The 19590-nt window shown below is 40.7% G+C and overlaps 1 protein-coding gene across 7 annotated transcripts in view; it reads left to right on the top strand.

Moving 5' to 3' along the window:
- The window catches only part of ncor1 (nuclear receptor corepressor 1), a 65841-nt gene that overhangs the window by 31461 nt on the left and 14790 nt on the right, over window positions 1-19590 (top strand). For 6 of the 7 annotated variants that reach the window (XM_017308555.1, XM_017308558.1, XM_017308557.1 and 3 more), the window contains exons 15-29: window positions 1333-1463; window positions 2566-2858; window positions 5305-5370; window positions 8548-8684; window positions 8779-8872; window positions 10404-10851; window positions 10933-11056; window positions 11812-11989; window positions 15987-16153; window positions 16549-16663; window positions 17382-17470; window positions 17567-17729; window positions 17814-17939; window positions 18567-18650; window positions 18761-19011. In XM_017308555.1, the coding sequence (XP_017164044.1) occupies window positions 1333-1463; window positions 2566-2858; window positions 5305-5370; window positions 8548-8684; window positions 8779-8872; window positions 10404-10851; window positions 10933-11056; window positions 11812-11989; window positions 15987-16153; window positions 16549-16663; window positions 17382-17470; window positions 17567-17729; window positions 17814-17939; window positions 18567-18650; window positions 18761-19011 (2466 nt within the window). The remainder of the gene's footprint in view (window positions 1-1332; window positions 1464-2565; window positions 2859-5304; window positions 5371-8547; window positions 8685-8778; window positions 8873-10403; window positions 10852-10932; window positions 11057-11811; window positions 11990-15986; window positions 16154-16548; window positions 16664-17381; window positions 17471-17566; window positions 17730-17813; window positions 17940-18566; window positions 18651-18760; window positions 19012-19590) is intronic. The other variant, XM_008428070.2, reaches the window with a different exon arrangement.

The following is a 19590-nucleotide window of genomic DNA, read 5'->3' as shown; positions in this document are numbered from 1 at the left end:
TAAAACAGTACAATGTTGTTTTTGCAGATGTTAGCAAAATGATCATTAGTTAGTCCATGCCAGTATATAATTTTAAGATGAACAATGTTGTTTTGCCTATTTTACATTTCTTGCTACTTTAATGCCAGGAATAAGCCAACTTCTCTTTAATTTCTGTGCAGAAGTTGTGCCCACTGTTGCTCTCCGCATATTTAAAAAAATATTTTTATCACAATAGAAAGAGGAGGAGATATTAGAAAAGAGACCAGCAGAAGGTATTCTCAGTTAGAGAGGGATTACAAGTTGATGAGAAAAAAAGAAGGAAAAGGAAAGTTAGGCGCAGCAATTTCAAATATTTTGGTGTAAATGAACCTTAAAAGATTTTGCAACCATAACCGCAGCTTTCTCTTTTATTCTATAAGGGCTGCAAAGTCTGTAATTTTAGGCTGCAACAATAAAATAAATTTTACATTTCATGAACGATGAATTGTACATTTCATCGATTGGGAAAATGAGTGGATTGGTTTAGTTTCTGAATAGCTACTCATCATGAAGCAGAGCCAGTTGAGCAGAAATGTGTCTGATTTAAGTGGATAGCTGGATTCTTGGTGTATCATTATTGATGACATAGCTGAGTTAACTCGTGTAATCATGTTTTAGATGGGTGGGATCATCCCTGATGCTTTTCCCCCCCACCCTTTTTTGTACCTCTTCCAAAAAAAGAAAAAAAAATTACCCCTATCTATCTTCTCTCTTTACCTCATTTCATATCTTTCTGCCCCAACCGTTGAGTGAAGCACATTCCTTGGCCCCATCTGGTACCAGCATGGGATGTTTGGCTTGGCATAGCCCGACTTGTTCCAGCACAGCGCTTTCATGAAACAGTCAGGAGGAAGCATTCTGTGGTGTACCGCGCCAGCACTGATGATCAGGAATGTTGTTATGTCCTCAGTCACTCCATCAGCCCAGTTGCTGAAATTCATGCACTATGTATCAGTTTGTCACTTTTTAGGTGGTGAAACATGAAGCCAGTTTTGCCCCAACAATCACTAAATCAATTATAATCGCGCCATAAATGAAATAAAGCTCGATAATTTCCATTTACATGAATGTTTTTTGTGTCTCCCTCTTTTTCTACCAAAGAGTGGATGAAAAAAAGTTTCAGTCTGGTTCTTTGGTCTCAACTAGTCCCTTTCTTGAAGGGCAATTTTGTTTACAAAAACTTCCATATCCATTTTATTTGTTTTCTTTTGTTGTTGCTTGTTCACTTTGGATATTTAAAATGTTTTTAAAATATATTTTTTTCTTCCTGACTCATTTTCCTCCCCAAATACGTTTTTTTTTTGTCTGCAGCAAATAACACGTCCCTCACAAGAAGACAAGTCGGAAGACAAGACCGAAGAGGACAAAGCTGAGAAGTCTGAGAAAAAAGAGGACGAGGAAAAGAAGGACGAGGAAGAGAAAGATGAAAAGGAGGATTCTCGGTGAGTTGAATAAAATGGCTGACGTTTCTTTAGGCGCCATAGTTAAAGGTTACCCCTATTGTGCTTCTGCTACATTTTAAAACGCATCACTAAATGGCAAACTTTTCCTCTCTTAGTAACAACCTAAACACTGAAGGGTGTTGCGATTAGCAACCTGACTTCTGATCAGGTGCAGTGTGTTCACTACAAAAAAAAAGCATTGTATTTCATTTGTTCTGAAGCTGAAATTTGGGGATGCACCGATATGAAAATTTGGGCCAATATTAATATTGTTGTTGTGACCGATATTCACACTGATATTGCATATAATTTTCTATTCTTTTGACACAGAAAAAACAACCACACTGCAGACTTTTCTTTTCTGCTGCAGTTGAACTCCTCATATTGCTGCGCTGCTCCACTTTCACCCTTTCCAGAAACGACAAGACTGAACTAAATATTGGTCCAGTTTTACTTATCGGACCAATAACAAATCAAAAACAACAATAATCATGCATCCATACTGACAATTGTTCATTTTATATCACCAGCCCTTTAAATCTCACCATAGCGACCAGGTGCAAGGTAATGCTTTGCTTTTCTTCAGCTCATGTCAGAGTCGGTTCAGGTGTGGCTGTAACGTCAGACAGCTTAGTTAGACACTACCGTTCTTGACTTACCTTGACTCAAATTGTTCTAAATCATTTTCAGTAAAGAAATAATCCAGTGTGTCACTGATCAGCTATTTCTTTCCAACTTTTTAAATTAAAAACTTTTCACTTAAGCCTTCAGTTTGTCGCCAGTTTCTACGAGTCTAGAAAATAAAGTAGAGGAACTCTCAATCTAACTTGTTGAGCGACGACAAAAAATAAAAAAACAAACATAATCCATATATAACATCCATGATGTGTTCTAACAAGCCAGCAGGTGTCTGACTTGTTGACGTGTCTGTTTAGGGTTTGCTATCGACAAGTTTTAATATGCTTTTCTCGTATTCTGTCAGCGGCGAAAAAAGCAGACTACAAGAAGAGCCTGTTATTGCTGCGTCATCAGGGAATAGATATTTGCTGCGGCAGCAGCAGCAGCTAAAAGCTGTGTTTATCCCCCTGTCCAAAAACCACAGGGAGATTGGCAAGGACAAAGACAAGTGTGACGGTGGGGAGGACGAGGACGGAAAGGAGCAAAACACGCCGCGTGGCAGGAAGACTGCCAACAGCCAGGGCCGCCGCAATAGAAGGATCACCACACGCTCCATGGCCAATGAGGCCGCGTCCGTCGCAGCTGAGGACACGCCTCTTCCTGCCTCTGAGCCCGCCCTGCCAGATCCTCCACAGCTCCCTAAATCTGATCAAGCGCAGAAGGGAATGAAGGAGCCCGCAAAGTCACTCACTCCGGTAGCAGCAGATGCTAATAAAGGTGAAAACTCTTATTTTAATGGCTAAAAATTGAAAACGTTTGTGCTTCCGGCTCCCACTGCAAGCCTGTTCAATTCTTTTACAAATTAGGTTTATTCTGCATGATTCATGATCTGAATATTAATCGTTTTAGCTTAGCAACTCTACATTCTACAAGCCATGGAGAACACAGAAACCATGTGGAAAAGATGGTCTTATCTCTGTGTGACTGACTTATGCTGCCCAACTAATCGTGAGACAGTGGTGGCAGCATCATGGTGTGAAGCAGGGAAATTGGTCAGAGTTAATGGAAAGATAGTTAAATGCTGCAGCAAGTTTGAGGAAGCTTGATTCAGGAATATTTCATTTTCATCAAAGGGAAATTAAATGTTGCAACTTATGCCACCGACGCTGTGGACAGGGAGGATCTGCAGTAGCAGTCAGTCTCATAATGAATCTGAAGAGGCCTCTGACTGAAGACTGTGTCATGTTTATCACAGCATGCCAACAGTTCAATTTTCAGAAAGTTGAGACAATGTTCCATAATAATATGTCCTGGATGACACTATTATGTTGTTAACACTGAAAATACAACTCATTTCCTTTTGCTGCTCCTCTTTAAATCTCTGTATGTTTAGAGACGATGAAGGTCAATGGGTGAGATTGTCTGAACTTTTTACCTTCGATATACACACCTATGGAGTCTTCTTTCCAACTCCTCTAGTATTTGAGGTTGTAGTTCAGGTATTATTTGAGATGCTAATCAGCAGTTCCCAGATTCAAAAGGAAAACTTTGTTGCTATGGTTGCAGATCATAGCAACTGTCCAAAAGTAATAAAATTGAAAGCGAAAACACTTCCAGCTGCACAGCGTTCACAATCAGAGGGAATAATTTTCAAACATGCAGTGTCTCAAGCAAAAAAAATAAAAATATAAAATATGGTACCAAAGTCTGCAAAAGAAACAAATCAGAATCAACATAGCAGAGCTTCTTTGACATGCTGCCACCATGAGCGGCGCGTACAAAGCGGAAACTCCAGAAGGTACAGGCGGAGACCATGGCAATCACCTGGACCAGTGACTACCTGACAGACGCAGCCCAGTTTATGAGACTGAAGGTTTGTGTGTCCAAACAGGAAGTCAGCAGCCCAGGAGTTCCTCAGGGGACTGTACTCTAACCACTCCTTTTCTCTCTGCACGCCTCCAACTTCTAGCACAAGTCATCAGCAGAAATACTCAAATGGCTCTGCAGTCACCGGCTAAACTCCAGACCTAAAGCCAATTAATAATTAATAGGCAAAACTTAAACATTTATGTATGTAGTTTCTCCTCTTTCTGACTTGAGCTTGAGCTCTTTTGCACAGATGAACAAAGAAAATGTTCTTCCTATAGATATAAAAAGCTTACCAGCAGCCTCAATTCCACAAAATTGAAGTTCTACAAAATATTTCCTCCTCGAATACAAGCGGGTGCCTGTTTTAGTTGGGCTGTCGCAACAAAACCCCCTACATAATTGATTTCAAGAAAAGTATTCAGAACGTGACAAAATCCAAAGAAAATTTCAGGGACATATTTATGATGCAACAGTTTGTATTTGCTCACTCTGTTGTAACCTTTTCTATTTCTTAGAACTACTGTATGTTGCCTTGGTTTTAAAGTGTAGCTGTGGGTCAGCATTGCATAGTTGAAGGCCTGCCAGGCAAGTTAAACAAGCTGCCGATTCGGTTAGGGGGAGAACGACAGTGGCGTGAATTTATGTTGACGGTCTGCATTTACATCGCGCCCGTCTTCATTCACAAGGTGGGCGAATGGATGGGTGGTGGGACTGTTGACCTCCTCCTAATCTCAAGGGGACATCTGCAGCTATTTTGGTCCAAATGTTTACGCGTCCTCATCGGAGCGCCCTGGAATAGAGCTGGGCTAGAGTTCACTTGTTCTCCGCTCTCACTGTCCACTTCTGTGAATTTTTAGCTTGAACTGCGTAGCCAAGGAGAGCAAAAGGAGGAGCGTGTGTCGGACACACGGCGTCGGAGCCGTGGGAGGGCTCGGGTCCCGACTGCTCGATTTGCCCGTTCGCCTCCATCCAAGGCCATTTCCCAAAGAGGAAGGCCGGCAGCTCTCGGTTCCTCCGGTGTCTGACGCTGTGTCAGCTGACCAGGGCAGCTCCTCCTCTCTTCTCCCCTCCCCTGCGGATCAGAGAGCGAGAGAGAGAGAGAGGGAGTGGGAGGGTGAAAGGAGGCGAGTAAGTGAGGGAGCAGGTCTCAGCAGTCCTGAATGTAAACAGATTATTAGATTAGTGGCCATGAGAAGAAGGTGGCTGAAGAGAAGACAGCCTCTCTCTCTTTTTCTCTCTCGCTGTCCGTTCATCTCCCTCACTCTTTCACTTTCTGTCGTCTTTTTTTTTCCTTCCCCCCCACCTCCTCTCCGCGATTCCTAATGGATCTGCAACTCGTCCTTTTGTGATTTAGCTGGCGCTGGTGAAAGCGGAGAAACTTCTCGCTGGACCGAGGAGGAGATGGAGGTCGCCAAAAAAGGTAATGTTTGATTCATTTCTCCCCTTTCTCTACTGTCCCTTCCTTTCTGCAGCCGCTCACTTGGCGGCAGGTCTGCTGCTGTTTATGGTCAACTCGGTCGTTCTCATGAATAATAGATATTTCATCAACCTATCTCGTTTCTTGCATGCACTTTATTTTCTATCAGGAATTTTTTTTTCTTTTCTTCCTCCATAGCTTTTTTTGCTTCACTTGCTTCTCAGAAGTGATCAATCATTGAAGGAGCAGCAGAGCATTACGTTTAGATCAACTAACATTTACTTTTGCCTTGAAAGTATCTGGGTAGTTAATGTGAGACGGCACTACTAGAATCATTTTTGGGTCACATTGCAGTAAAATATTCTCCGTCTTCACTTTGCCCTTCGACTTCTTCAGGTTTTGTATGCATGTACAAGGTGTGAAAAGTGCTTATCAAGTCCTTAAAAGGACTTGATATTCAAACTGCACTGTTTTGTAAGAAAGCGCAATCTAACGTTTGATTAAAATTTGGTATTTACAGTTGAAACCAGATATTTCAATATTATAAAAGATCCATGCAAATTTTTTTCTCACTGCCTGAAGTTAAATCACAACAAACTTCCTTTTTTTTTTTTTTTTTTTTTTAGGTCAGCAGCTAGGATTTCCAAAATTATGTCTGTTTGCTAAACGACAGAAAACTTGCTCAGAATTCTTCTTCTTTTTTTTTTTGTTTAGATTTTTTTGTAACTTTCTCAGACCAGTCGGGTTTATAAACTGTGAAGGAGACAACTTAAAACCTAAACTTTTCTGTAATTTAGTTTACATTGTCCTTCTAATTCTAATGTCTCGTGTAGAATACTATAACAAGACAGTGTTAATAACAGTAATAAATAATGTTATATAATGTTGAACTGAAGCTGTGTATATTTTTTTTGTTAATTTGTGTCGTTTGAAAACATGTTGAAAATGCTTGATTTTTACTGTGGGAAAATCGTGTGAACTCTTGGTACTTAGAGCAGATTTCTATTTAATTATTTAATATTGTTGTTAATTATTATTATTTAATTTCCCTCTGGGATTAAAGTATTTTTGAATTGAATTGAATTTCTAAATCCTAGTGGCTTTTAGACTGGGAGTGAATAAAGGGATTAATGCAGATTAATTAAAACGTTCTTGGCTCGATAGATCTTTTTTTTCCCCTCCCTTTTGCTAAAATGCATCTTGCTTTATATCTTCTCCGGCATTCAGATCTGTCTGCTGGATTAGTGTAGCCAGTCATATGACAAGACCTGGTTCAGAAATGGTTTTTAAGCCTCCACACACAGCTGCTCAGAAAAACAGAGCAGTTTCCTCTCTTGGTCAGAGAATGTACTCATCTATGAGGAGTAGTAATGCAGGCAAGATAAGATATTTTACCTTGTATTGTTTCCTATTAAAGCAACTCTTGGAGTGATTTTGTGTGGACCGCAGTTTAAGAAATGTTGTGGATGGAAATGTGCACTTGTTTTTGTCTGTGGCAGATTTCTTACAAATTAAAATTTAACATATTAGTTACCACACAAGATATTCATCCTTTAGCAAGCACTTTTTTTTTTTGCTTTTATTTTAGCTTGAGCGTTAACAGGACCACAAACTTTCAGTGATTGTTAATCCAAAGCAGACATGTGTGCACCTATGCATGAAACGTTTTCAGGAAAGAATGCCCTGTATCCTGTTTGCATTGCTGAGGATAGACAGACGTTTTTCTAGGCCTGAATAATTGAAAACTAACCTAAAAGATGTGAGCATATTGTTTGTGTTTTGGACCTCGAATGATTTTCAAATCACTTTTCTGCAGAACTCAGACATTTACATCCACAGTTTTGGTTTATGGAGGGTTAAAAAAAAAAACTTGGCAAAATTAATTCAGAATTTTTATTAAAAAGTCAAATTTTTTGGGGGGGCAACTTCACAATTTCGGACCATGTGGCAAAAGTTGATGAAAAAGATTCCTTCGTGACTATCTTGTAAATCGTGTCTGCTTTTTGTTTTTTTTTATATATCGCAAATGTTTTGGTGATTGTTGTAAATAAGGCTGAGCTACCAGATGGAAAAGTCTCTTAAGATTTTGTCTTGGCCATGAAAATAAAGCTGCCTTGTTGAAGAGAATAGTAATATTTAGACATGCAGGACATTTTGTGACAGAAACATCAAATATTTGCGTACGTCACGTTGCCGTTAGCCATAGATAATCTGAAAGGACGTTGGTGCAGTTTTAGGTAACATTCTCTAGTCTCTTGACAATGCCCTCATTCCATCATCTAACTGTAACAGTTTTGGTGTTTTGTGATCATTTGTTAAGCTGCCAGCATCTTTCATCTAAGTAGGGCTGGCAGGGAGAGCTGATCACCATGGGTTACAGGTTTTCAAAGAGAGACACCCTAATGTCAGAGGTAAATGGCCATCTGCCAAGTTCACTGCAGCTCGCTGAGTAGTTTCTAAAGTTTGTCGAGCTCAGAGCTGATTAGATACTGAGTCGACTGACATAATGATAGGATTTCAATGCTTATTTTAGATCTGGCTTTCAGAGTTTTGGTGTAGCAAATCATTGAGGTTTTTACAGTTGCGTTTAAATTAAATGGCATAAAAAGATGGCGAAGAAATTCCCAGATAAGAAAAAAAATTAACTTCACCGATATGAGTCGTTTAAAATGACTGAAACTGTGTCCCAGTCAGATACTGCCACAAACTGAATACCATGGATATGCTTCAATAGCTTAAAAACTTCTGTTTCTAAACATAAATATGGCTGCATCTATGTATAGATCTGCAGTCCTCCCATAAACTCCTGACTTGTTTTTTTTTTTTTTATGTGTAGCAGTTTGCTAAAGTGTTAGGCTAACATTAGCATGTTTGCTCTCTGTTTTCAGACGACTTGTCAGTATTTTAGTATGTTTCCAGTTAATTGTATGCAGACAAAACTATTTTCCTGCTTTTTAAACTTAGTAGATTTAAAAAAAATAAATAAATTAGCCATTTAAATTGTAACTGCAGTAAACCAACAGACATTGGGAGTTGAGTTTACTCCAAGAATAAAGAAATGCCTTGATGCTTGAACGGATCAGAACGTCGCTAATATAGACAGCATATTGTTGCGCTTTTCCCGCCGCATCAGACTACGTGAACCGCATTTCGAATTGTCCTTGTGCTCTCTGTCGCCAGGGCTCGTGGAACATGGCAGAAACTGGACAGCCATCGCCAAAATGGTGGGCACCAAAAGCGAGGCGCAGTGCAAGAACTTCTATTTCAATTACAAGCGGCGTCACAACCTGGACAACCTGCTCCAGCAGCACAAGAAGGTAAACTCCCAGCTTTCTGCTTCCTGTCAAGGTCTGCCGTCGCGGCGGCGTGCAGCATGTGTATGCAAGGTGGTAATCTCGGTCTGTTTCCCAGGACACTCGCAGAGCTCGCGCTGATACGTCTCAAGGGGAAGGCCAAGCTACGGCGTCACCTGATGATGACGAGGACAATGCAGATGACAGTGAAGGTCAGACAGAAGAAGCGTGTGTTCTGTTTCACACACACACACACACACACACACACTTATGTTCCCACACTCTTTCCTTCCTGTTTATCAGAGGTCCAAGTCCAAGGGCAGTTAGAATAAAAGCTGCACATCTGCACACACGTTTGGTTTTGGCTACATCTCCAGTTCCTGTTTATGGGTTACGCAGCTTGAGTTCAGTCTGTTTAAAGTAATAATATTTTGGGATTTTTTTTATGAATATAAACAAAACAGAAGTGTTTGAAAATTATGAATGTATAGTAATAGTTAGTTTTTTTGGGGGGAGGGAATAACATGGAGTTATTGACCAAGGGATGTATTAAACCCCCATCAGTCGGTATCATCAATTAATACATAATTATGCATTAAACTACCTGTTAACGATGTGCAATTTGTGTTAACAAAAGTTTTTTCGGTATATGGGTCAACAAAACAAGCTCCGGCATAGGGGCCCACATCGTTGCAAACCTGTCCCTGACTGTCACACAAAAGATTTACTTAATTCTGTGATCTAAGGAAGTTTTTTTTTTTTTTAAGATTTTTTTGGCTCTACTGGCCTTTATTTGATAGTTAATTGACATAAAAGTGGGTAATGAGAGAAGGGAGAAGACATGCAGCAAAGGTTGCCATGGCCGGGAATCGAACCTGCAACAGCTGCTTCGAGGAGTAAGGCCTCTTAACCCCTGGGCCACCACAGCACTTGATCTAAGGAAGTTGAGGCTACTGCTAACTAGCTGCGCGAATACCCGTGCTAGCTAGTTGTTGTTTTTTTTTACATGTAAATTTGCTGCCATTTAAATAGACAATGTTTGACTTCACCACTGACTCACTTTGATTGTAAACCCATTCGACGCTTTGTGTATTCTTCTTCGTATTATTATTATTAAAAGCTTGACGCTATTAAGGCTGTCAAGATGTCAAGATCCATATGCAGTGTGAGAAACGCAAACTGCTGTCGAGAGCCACAAACAGACGGTAGAAATGTCACAGTTTTGACCCCGTCGGGTTTTAAAGCGCCTCAGAAAACAGTCGGAGCTGCTGCCTCTAGCACTGAGCTAAGAGCAGCATTTGGTCTGACTCAAACTCTGAAGTCTGTGATTTTTGTGGATTTCAAACACGGTGGTTGAACACCAGTCTTATCGATAGGCAACTTTTATTTGAATAAAGTTGTTAGTCTTAAGTTTGAGTTGGTGAAACCTGCAGAAACCCTGGATAGATTAATCAGCTAGACATAGGAATGTGAAAGTGTACTTGCAAAAACACTAGGATATTGAGTCAAGCTGGAACTCTAACTTTAATGCGCCTGCTGATATCACTATGGCAACAGCTGCAGCAGTGGAGAACATGCAAGCTGATAATGGCAGGCAGATCTGCATGTTTCATCTCGTTTGACCTGTGGTGTGTTTTGACGGTTTGTGTTTGGTTTGTGAAAGTGCAAAAAGGGTTTATGTTATTTTTCGGTAACATTTGAAGCCTTTACCCAAATCCTTGACATATTCTTCCTTTTCCTCAGCTGGTGATAACAGCTCTGATACAGAGAGCGCACCTTCGCCCTCTCAGCCCGACTCCTCAAAATTGGTCGACTCAAAGAGACCGGAGAGCACGGCGGGCGAAGCTCCGGGCGCAGACCAGGACAAAGGTCAAGCCAGCAATGGAAAGTCCGCAGACCCTTCATACGGGGAGCTTCGCGTCAAGGAAGAGAAGAGCCCAGAGAGCGAGAGCGGATCCCAGGAAGAAAAAGTCAAGCTTTCTTCCTTCCCTGGCCCCGTGCATCCCAAAATCGAACCTCAGGACATGGACATGAAGACTGGTGAGGTTCAAGTCAAGGTGGAGCCCGAGATCAAGGAGAAGGGCGAAAAGGGAGAGCCAGGCGATCGGCAGAGGGAGCTCCACTCGGACAATGACTCGAGCGCCACCTGCAGTGCTGACGAAGACGTGGAGGCCGAGCCTGATCGGCAGAGGTGAGCCTCCGAAACATCTTTGTACTTGCAATGTAGCTGCTCTGCAACACAATTGCCTATTTTATTTGGCTATCTCTGCAGAATATACACCATGGAAAAACCGTCGTTGCTCAGCCCTCCGGGAACGGTGCTCATGCCCTCGCCCAAGCAAGCCCAGCTCAACATCCAGCAGCTGCAGCACAGGGCAGCTGTCATCCCTCCTATGGTTAGTTTCAGCTTGATTTATTTACACTGGCAAAGATGAAGGCAGCTGTAACACAGGGGAAACTTCACTTCTGTCAACTCTCTCATTTTTGAACTAGATGTAGCCAGTCCTCAGCGAACCAGGTGGTCCAAATCAACTGTTTGAGATGAAGAAATGGTTTATTAAGCCTTTGTTTAAAAAGTTTACGTAAATGAAATTAAGGTCTTAATATTTCTTACATTCACTAGAGAACATGTAAGTTGGCCTTAGATACGTTAATCACAGGTCTTATATTTTATCATGGCAGTAGTTAAGCTTCTGCCATCTCGTGGGATTTTTCTATTTTCTAAATGTGAGTTGATATCTTCAGTCATTGCGCTCTATGACTGAAGATGGTTGAGGTCTTCCAGTAAGAAGCTGCTAATGTTTGCTAGCTAGCTAGTTTGCTTGTTATCTCCTTGCTATCTAGCAAGCAAAAAAGCCATTAGCAGCTAGCAATGGCTCTCTTGTTAGCTACTTAGCTAACAACACGGCCTTATGCCATTTTTATTATCTGAGAAGCTCAAAGCTGCTGCTTTCACAGTTTTGGCTCTCTGGATTTCTTTTCTACGTCACTGTTGTGGTATAAGTCTTACATTTTATTCATGATTGTCTTTAAAAGTGTCACATTTCAGTTGGTGAAACATGCATAAACTTTCAAATACTTAACGCGTCTGTGTCTATTTTTTTCTTCTGTGTTGTGTCCTGAATCAATTTCTCCCGCTGCATTAATCCAGGTGCCTGGTTCTTACGGTCCTGGCGGCATTCCCATCAGCGGTTTAACCATGCTGCAGCACCAGATCAAAGCAGCGCATGATTCGGCTCACCAGGAAGAGAAGCAGCGGCAGGATCAGGGCGACCTGGAGCGCAGGCCACACTTCAACACCCGCAGCCCTTCTGTCCTGGACAGAGACGGTACGGGAAGAGCTCGGTCTTTAGTTGCTGTGCACCTGTTGTGTTGTTGAAGGCCAGATTGTTGTTGTGGAGTCTCCTAGGAGACAAACAAGGTTTCTGTGCGGTCCGGAAAACGTTTTTTTTTTTTTTCTTGGTCTGGATTGGTGTGGAAAAACAAAACATGGAAAATTATTCTTGACTCCATCTATATGTTTATGTCCTGCCCATATTCTTCCAATCATCTGTTCTTTCGTCTATCATTTCAACAGTTTGCCCTTACATTCATTCGTCCACCTTCTGTCAGTCATTGTCCCATCGTCTCTCCATGTTTGGACTATTAGTCATCTCTCGCCCTTTTTATCCATCCACCCGTCCATCTCTTTCTTTCCACCATTTGCAGATCCTGTATTTAAAGCCTGATTTCTGTAGAAGTAGTTTTTTTGTAACTTAATAGTAATCCACTATTTTTAATGTTGTTTACTGAGTCGGCTTAATTGTGGACGTTTGTCATGAAAATCTGTTGGAACCCCAGAGGGGCAGCAGGTTCTGCCGTCATGCATGTCAGCAGAGAGAATTTAGCATATCCTGTTAACAGCATGATTATACCGATCTGGAGTCTGCGGCAGCGGCGATCCTCCTGATGTGACTCCGGTTGTTCTCCCGGGTGGTCAGACGTGGTTTATTCACGGAGTGCGAGAGAGCCGTGACATCATGTGCTTGACTCTGAAAAGCTTTTAGCACCCCGAAGCCAAAGTGCTGCGAGGAGCGGAGCAGTCGGCGAGCCGCCGAGCTTTGACAGCTACATGGCACAGACGTTTTAGCAGGTGTGTGTCCAGGTGGGAGAGCGGGGTTATTTACACAGGTCCGTCCGTTCTGGGTCAGCATTATGGCCATTAGTCTCTCTAATGAGAGACTCTCCCCTGTGGGGCTGAGCGAGGCTTTACCTCAGCCTGACCCCCGTGTCCCCGTTTCCTCCTATTTCTGAGAGCGTCCAGGTAAAAGAATGGCATGTCTAAATATTATAGCAAATGAGAAAACTTGACAGTTGTGGCCACCATTGGAAGAAGTCTGAACTACTGTGCTCTAAACAAGTCTTCTTGAATTTCCTCTATTTATTAAACTCTATACAAGATGCATTTGAACTTCGTTTAGCTGGGAACATGAGCATATTTACCATCTCTGGCAGCGATAATGGCTCCATTCATGACTTTATTCTGTAGGGTTTTGTATGTAGTCTTTGCTTATGTTTCACTTTAAGATGAATAGTTAAATCATCCTCCTGGCGGCACTGGTCACCTCTGCGACCCAAATGACGTGTGAAGATTATTCTTTCATTGCCGCATGAATATGTGTGGTTTAGCTCTATGAAATCTGCACAGTGTAAAGCAAGAGCTGCTTTAGTTGCACTAGCTGAGAATTAAACATAAATGTTTCACCAGAAGAGTCCAACTTGCTAGCAGGAAAATAAAGTTTTGTTGATTGAAATTAAACTTATTAGAGCTTTGCCAATCTAAAGTTTGCGCCAGTTACCAAGCAGCTCTGGCTAGAAATGGTAACGTTGGATTTCCCCAGCCAGAATCTGGTGGGGAATCCCATTAAAGATTAAGGTGATGGTATGGAGGTTTTCCAAACTCACTTTTGAGTTCATCTGCAAAGAGGGAAACATGCATAAAGCTGGTCAGCAAAGGTGAGAAGCATTTCGTCACTGCAGTGCCAACAAAGGCTTTTCATAACTGACCAGGGCTGAAACAATTAATCGGATTAATTGTGATTAATCAATTATTGAAGTAATGGTCAACTGGTTTAGACTCAAAGGTCATTTGCTGAAAGAGCAACACATTCAGAGAAGTAATTAGGCCAAAACATTGTGTTCCTTGTTCAAAGTTTTAGCTTCACCTGGTTGAAATTCTATTAGGAAAAATCTACTGCCCAGTTATTAAACGGTTTGCCCAAAAATTAATCAACAGATTAGCTCTACACTTTATTGATATTAACTTGGCAGAAAGGGCTGAGCGTTTCTCGTGTTGACATTAGAAGTAAGTTTTTAGCTGGAGAAGCATCTTTTGCTTCAATTAATTAAGAGTCTGCTAAAAGAATGCTGTTATTGCAGTTTAGTCCATAGAATATTTATCTTCTTATTTTAAAAATGAATCAAATTATTTGCTTATACATATTTTAATGTATTTATAATGTTGTGTAAATTAACCTTAAATGGTAAGATAAAAAATTCTGCAGAAATTGCCTAATTTAAAAAATACGATAACTTGATAAACCATCAAAATAATAGAACAATAATAGAATGATCTATTACTAAAATAATCATTAGTTGCAGCCTTATTCACAGTCTAGCTTCAATAAAAATGTAAATAAAAACTGCTATTTTCATATATATAATTTTTTTTTGTTAGTATTTTTCTTAATGATCCTGTCAGTCTTCCACCTTTCGGTAGATGCCTGTGGGATCTCCAATCAGAAATAACTTCTTGCATAGACCTCAAGTCTTTGACTCATGAAGTGGGATCAGAATAAATCCAGTGTGATTTAGGCTTTTCTTCATCAATCTCCCGATTTCTCTCGATTTTGTTTCTGTTTGCCATGATGTTCCCTCTGCAGCCACTGTCAGCCTGTTCGCTACGAACCGTCTCCCCGGATCAGGGCTTTATAAATCTGTTATAGAGGGACTTGTTTTCTCGTCCATCCCCCTTTTGAGCCGACAGGATTATGATGTCTGTGACCGTCGGAGGAACTCTTCCAGCCATTTGCATTTTTTATTTTGCACAGAGCAGAACACGAGGTGCTCTTCCCTGCAGCGAGGCAGCTCGGTCTGCGCCGCTGTGGATCTGTGGTTTGTTATGAACTATTCTGTCTGCTCCGCTTTCCCAGGGTACATTAAAGGAGACAGGGAACATGGGCCAAAGTTACCTCTGTCTGAAGAGAGGCCATTAAACTTCAAGGCTTACCTCACCACTCAAGAGCCCCATCAGAAGGACTCTGAATGTTTGATCCTGTGGGCTTTGAGGGGAAATGAGGGCTTTTGGAGCTAAGATGCTGAGAAAGATTTACAGAATTTCCTTTGTAGGATGGACAAGTATGAAGTTTGATTGATTCCTCTGGTTTTTCTTTTACCAGTCTGTCAATCTGTTTAACCTTTTATCTGTTTTCCCTTCCATCCGTTAATCGTTCTGTTCGTTTTTGTCCATCTACTGTAGAAACTTTTGTGTATTTTTAAAAATGAGTAAAAACAACTCTTTAATATTAAGTCTAGAAGAGTATTGAATATTGCAATGAGAAATGTTTACAAACCAGAACTGGGCGATTAATTGATTAATCACTTTTTTTTGTTTTGAAGTTTTAATTTTTGGAAAATCTGGAATTTTTTTCACCGTTGGACTCTTTGGGTTTCCATAGTTGCGTGACGTCAGTACGCCATCTTGTTTGACAAACCCGCTTTAGAGCTTCTGTTTATGTGGAATTTGAATTCAGATGACAAAATATAAGGGCCAATATTTTCTTCTTTTTTAATTATGAGATTATTTGTAACATTTACTTTTTCTTTAGGATCAATTAAAGTATTTTTCAATTTGAATTGAATTTGAATAAAATTACAAGAATACAGAACAACAACAAAAAAATTAATCAAGCTTTTTTCTCGTTACATCAACTTTTTTCTTGTAATTTTAAGACGTCCCTTTGGTAAAATTGCATTTTTGTTTTGCAAATATTTTGGCTATATTCTCGTTATTAAACAAAAATTCCCATAGCATCGCCCTAAAGCTCCGTTGTACAACTCGCATAACAGACAACTGGAATAAAAGCCACCTTTTGAAAATGTTTTCTGTCATTGGTAAACTAAGTGAAAGAAAGTGAGAAAAACAAAGCGATTAATATCAAACCTGGTATGAAAAAAAGACTTATTTTTATGCAACATCGTCCAGCCCTGTGACGAACACCATAAAAAAAAAAACTTTAATCTGTCGTTAATCAGAGTTTGTATTCTTTTGTGTTGTTTCCCTTCCAGTCCTCCATCCCAACCCCTCCCAGCTGGTCCAGAGCATGAGCGACGGAGTCCGTCTGCCGTTCAACAGACACAGCCGACCTCCCAACATTCCTTCTCCTCCGCCGCTCATTCCAACCAACAAGCCCACAGACAAGCCCTCCTTCATCCAGGGCGGCTCCATCTCCCAGGTAAGACACCCGGGTCTCTCTCCATGTCGCTGATATTCTCCGTCTTCATGTTCAAATCTAATTCTCTAACAGGCTTCACGTGGACGGTTCCGTTTAAACAGGAAAATCTGGGTTTGTTTACCTCAGCGCGACCCGGGCGTCCCTTTCAAATCCAATTTTATTTACGCGTTTGTTCTGCTTGTGATTAGAGCCATAATCGATGCTCCGCTAATACAATATTCTGGTTATAATAGCGTCCTCGGTTGGTTTGTCACCACGTGAGGTAGTCGACACCGTAACGTAATCAGTGCATCAGGAGCTAAAAGATTATCGGTGTCACTTGACACCACTTTATTATTCTGTTAGCCGCAGTGACCTGAAAATGAGATGAACTGTTTGTCCCGTTTCTTATCCAGGGAACTCCTGGCACTTATTTGCCTTCTCATGCCATCTATGGGCCGGAGGGGACGAAGAGCTCCGGGGGCTCCATCTCTCTGGGGCTGCCACGGCAGATGGACCCCAACAAGCCCGGTAGGTCTACCCAAGCATATCCAAAAAACACAAGACTGTCTCTTCAAACTAACATCAGACTCAGATGAGATTATGTTTTAATAATTAATCGTGATGAATAGATGATTGACATAATTGTCGATCAATTTGATTCGATTAATCGTTGACTATATAGACTCAAGAAAAAAAGCTTTTTGCTGAAAGGCAACTTACTCACACAGTAATTAATCTACAATGTACAAAAATTACAAATTTTTTTTATCAGATAAAGTTAAATAGCATAAAACAATCAAGTGAGGAAACTTTGAATTCAGGTTGAACTGGATCTGTGATTTATTTATTTTTTTTGCATTTGGTGAATCTAGTTCAAATGGCAACCAGATTCCATTTGATCCAACCAACTTGGATCAAATCGATCTAAATTGGTCAAGACGACAAAAACAAACAGGTCCCTTTAATCGCACTTCAGAAATCGGATGCCAAATTTAGCATTACCCAGTTTGATGATTGGTTGAATCTGTAGACAGTAAAACCCAGCTGACGTTCGAGGGGAATTAATTTTCGTCTCAGACCTTCAGAAAGTTTTAAAAAGTGCGGCAGAAACAAACAAAAAATAGGAATCCTGTATTCATATGCTGGAAATGTCCTTATGAAAGTTTCGGTACTTGTTCTGCGTCTGTCGTCAGATGTCATATAACTTGTTATATTTCCACTTGAACTCTTCTTCTGTCCCGCCCAGCAGGAGCTGTGGTTTCCTCCATCCAGGACGGCAGAGGCAACCCGGCAAAGGTTGGTGAAGGCCTGGCTTTCAGAGGATCCATCACTCAGGTAATGAATTATTAAACAAATTATTTATGCTTTATTGGTTCTCCTGTGTGTGTTGGTATCCACTGAAGTAACATTGCTTTGCTGTCGACGACACAGGGCACTCCGGCTCTGTCCCAGCCTAGCATAGCTGCAGACCTCCTGAAGGGCACAATCACAAAGCTGGCCACAGAGGACCTGGGCAGCCCAGATAAAGCTAGGGGGGAGCAGCTAGCTAAAGTCATTTATGAAGGCAAAAGTGGCCACATTCTCTCCTATGATGGTATGGAGATTTATTACTGTTGAAGTGCCTAATAGGTGTTTTTTTCTGCCATTCTTTAAAGCTGGATTTCTTTGTTTCCAATAGCTATAAAGAATCCCAGGGAAAACACCAGAAGCCCCAGAACAGGTCATGACCTGAAACGCACCCACGACATGATGGAGGGTCCCATGGGAAGAGCGCACCATGGCAGGGAGGGCGCTCCATTCGAGGGTACTCTTCGTGTGTCACCGACTTTACCACTGCACTTTGGAAAAACACAGTTTGTCGTATTTTGTTGGGATTTTATTTGACAGACAAACTCAAGGTAACACATAAGGAAAATTATGAATGTCTTTTTAAACATTGCAAATGAAATTCTATTAATTGTTGCTTTCAGACCCCTTTAATCAGTCACCCAATGATCTGCACAGATCCACCGCTCAGAGGAAACATGTCCAAAATCTCTCCAGGGCAGACCTTTCCCAAATCCAGTTTATGTATAAAACAATTTCTAAAGAAAGAAAAAGTAAGAGTAAGTGATTGTGAGTAAGAGAGTAAATTGCCCAAAGTGATGCACAAAAATAAGACAAGTAAAGGCAAAAGTGGTGACATAAAACAAATATTTTAATTCTCATAAAATAGAAAAGAAACAATGTCAAATCAAACTGGACCAAATGCTAGACAGGACAGCTTCCACTTGTATGATGCACTAGGTGGTGCTGGTACAGGACGTAAAATCCCAGTAAAATACACTGAGGCTCATGGCTGTAATGTAACGTAATGTAAAAAGTATAAGGGGTGTTAATAGTGTGTAGTTTGTATTTTCTGTTTCATGAGTGGTATTTTCTTTCATTCCAGGTCTGATCAGCCGGGCTTTACCTAGAGAAGGGCATCATGGCGACTCCAAGGAAAGAGCGCTGATCCCTGGATCCATTATGCAAGGTGGATGCCTGGAAAGCTTTACACATTTGTAGTTTGCTGTGTCAAAAACAAAGCAAGGCTGGAGTAATTTTTATTTATTTATCTATTTTTTATTTATTTATTTTTTTTAGGGACACCGAGAACTACCGCTGACACGTACGAGGATACGGTGAAATACGGGAAGCTGATAAAGACAGAAAGCCCGCCTATCCGAACATTTGAAGAGACCATCGGCAAAGGCAAGCCCTATGAAGGAGTGAACACCATCAAAGAGAGGGGGCGCTCCATTCACGAAATCCCCAGACAGGACCAACCTGGACAGGACATGTGCAAGACACCTGACCTGCCTGACAGGAGGGTGATAGAGGGCTCCATGTCTCAGGTTTGGGCACAACATTAACCCTTTATTAATCAGTGGTCTCCAGAGGGGCCATTTTCAGCCCTTAAACAGATTGTTTTTAGCCCCTGACTGCAATTCAAGAATGATACAAGACTTTTTATTTTTAATTAAGACAAAATTATCACAAATTAAAATCTTACAATAGAAAATATTGGATACGGCAAAAAGTATTAAATTTGTATCTACATTTTAGTCTCATTCTGTAGGATTTTAATGCTCCTTTTGTGGAGATTTTTGTATTTATTCTGTAAATTTAACACTTCAAGACTCCATACTTTATATTTTTATACATCTCTGCATAACCAGGATTATTGCTTTCTTACTTTTACTCAAAAGTAAACGCTGCTGCAGCCAAATCTGCATTTCATTCATTTGCTAAAATTGTCTGAATGCTGGAAGCATTTTTAAAGAAATAGTGACCTAAATACTATTTTTGGAGCTCAGAATTGACCAAATCTTTTTCTTTTATTTTGTTCAGTCAAGACATTAAAAATTTGGGAAAACTGGATGCCTTTCTTTTAGTGACGCAAGCCTGCAAAACCTTCTTTCAGTTTTGTAACT

The sequence above is a fragment of the Poecilia reticulata genome, linkage group LG14, assembly GCF_000633615.1.
Source record: "Poecilia reticulata strain Guanapo linkage group LG14, Guppy_female_1.0+MT, whole genome shotgun sequence".
Lineage (NCBI taxonomy): Eukaryota > Metazoa > Chordata > Actinopteri > Cyprinodontiformes > Poeciliidae > Poecilia > Poecilia reticulata.
The sequence above is the reverse complement of the archived record's forward strand: the minus strand, read 5'-3'. Positions and strand labels throughout refer to the sequence as shown.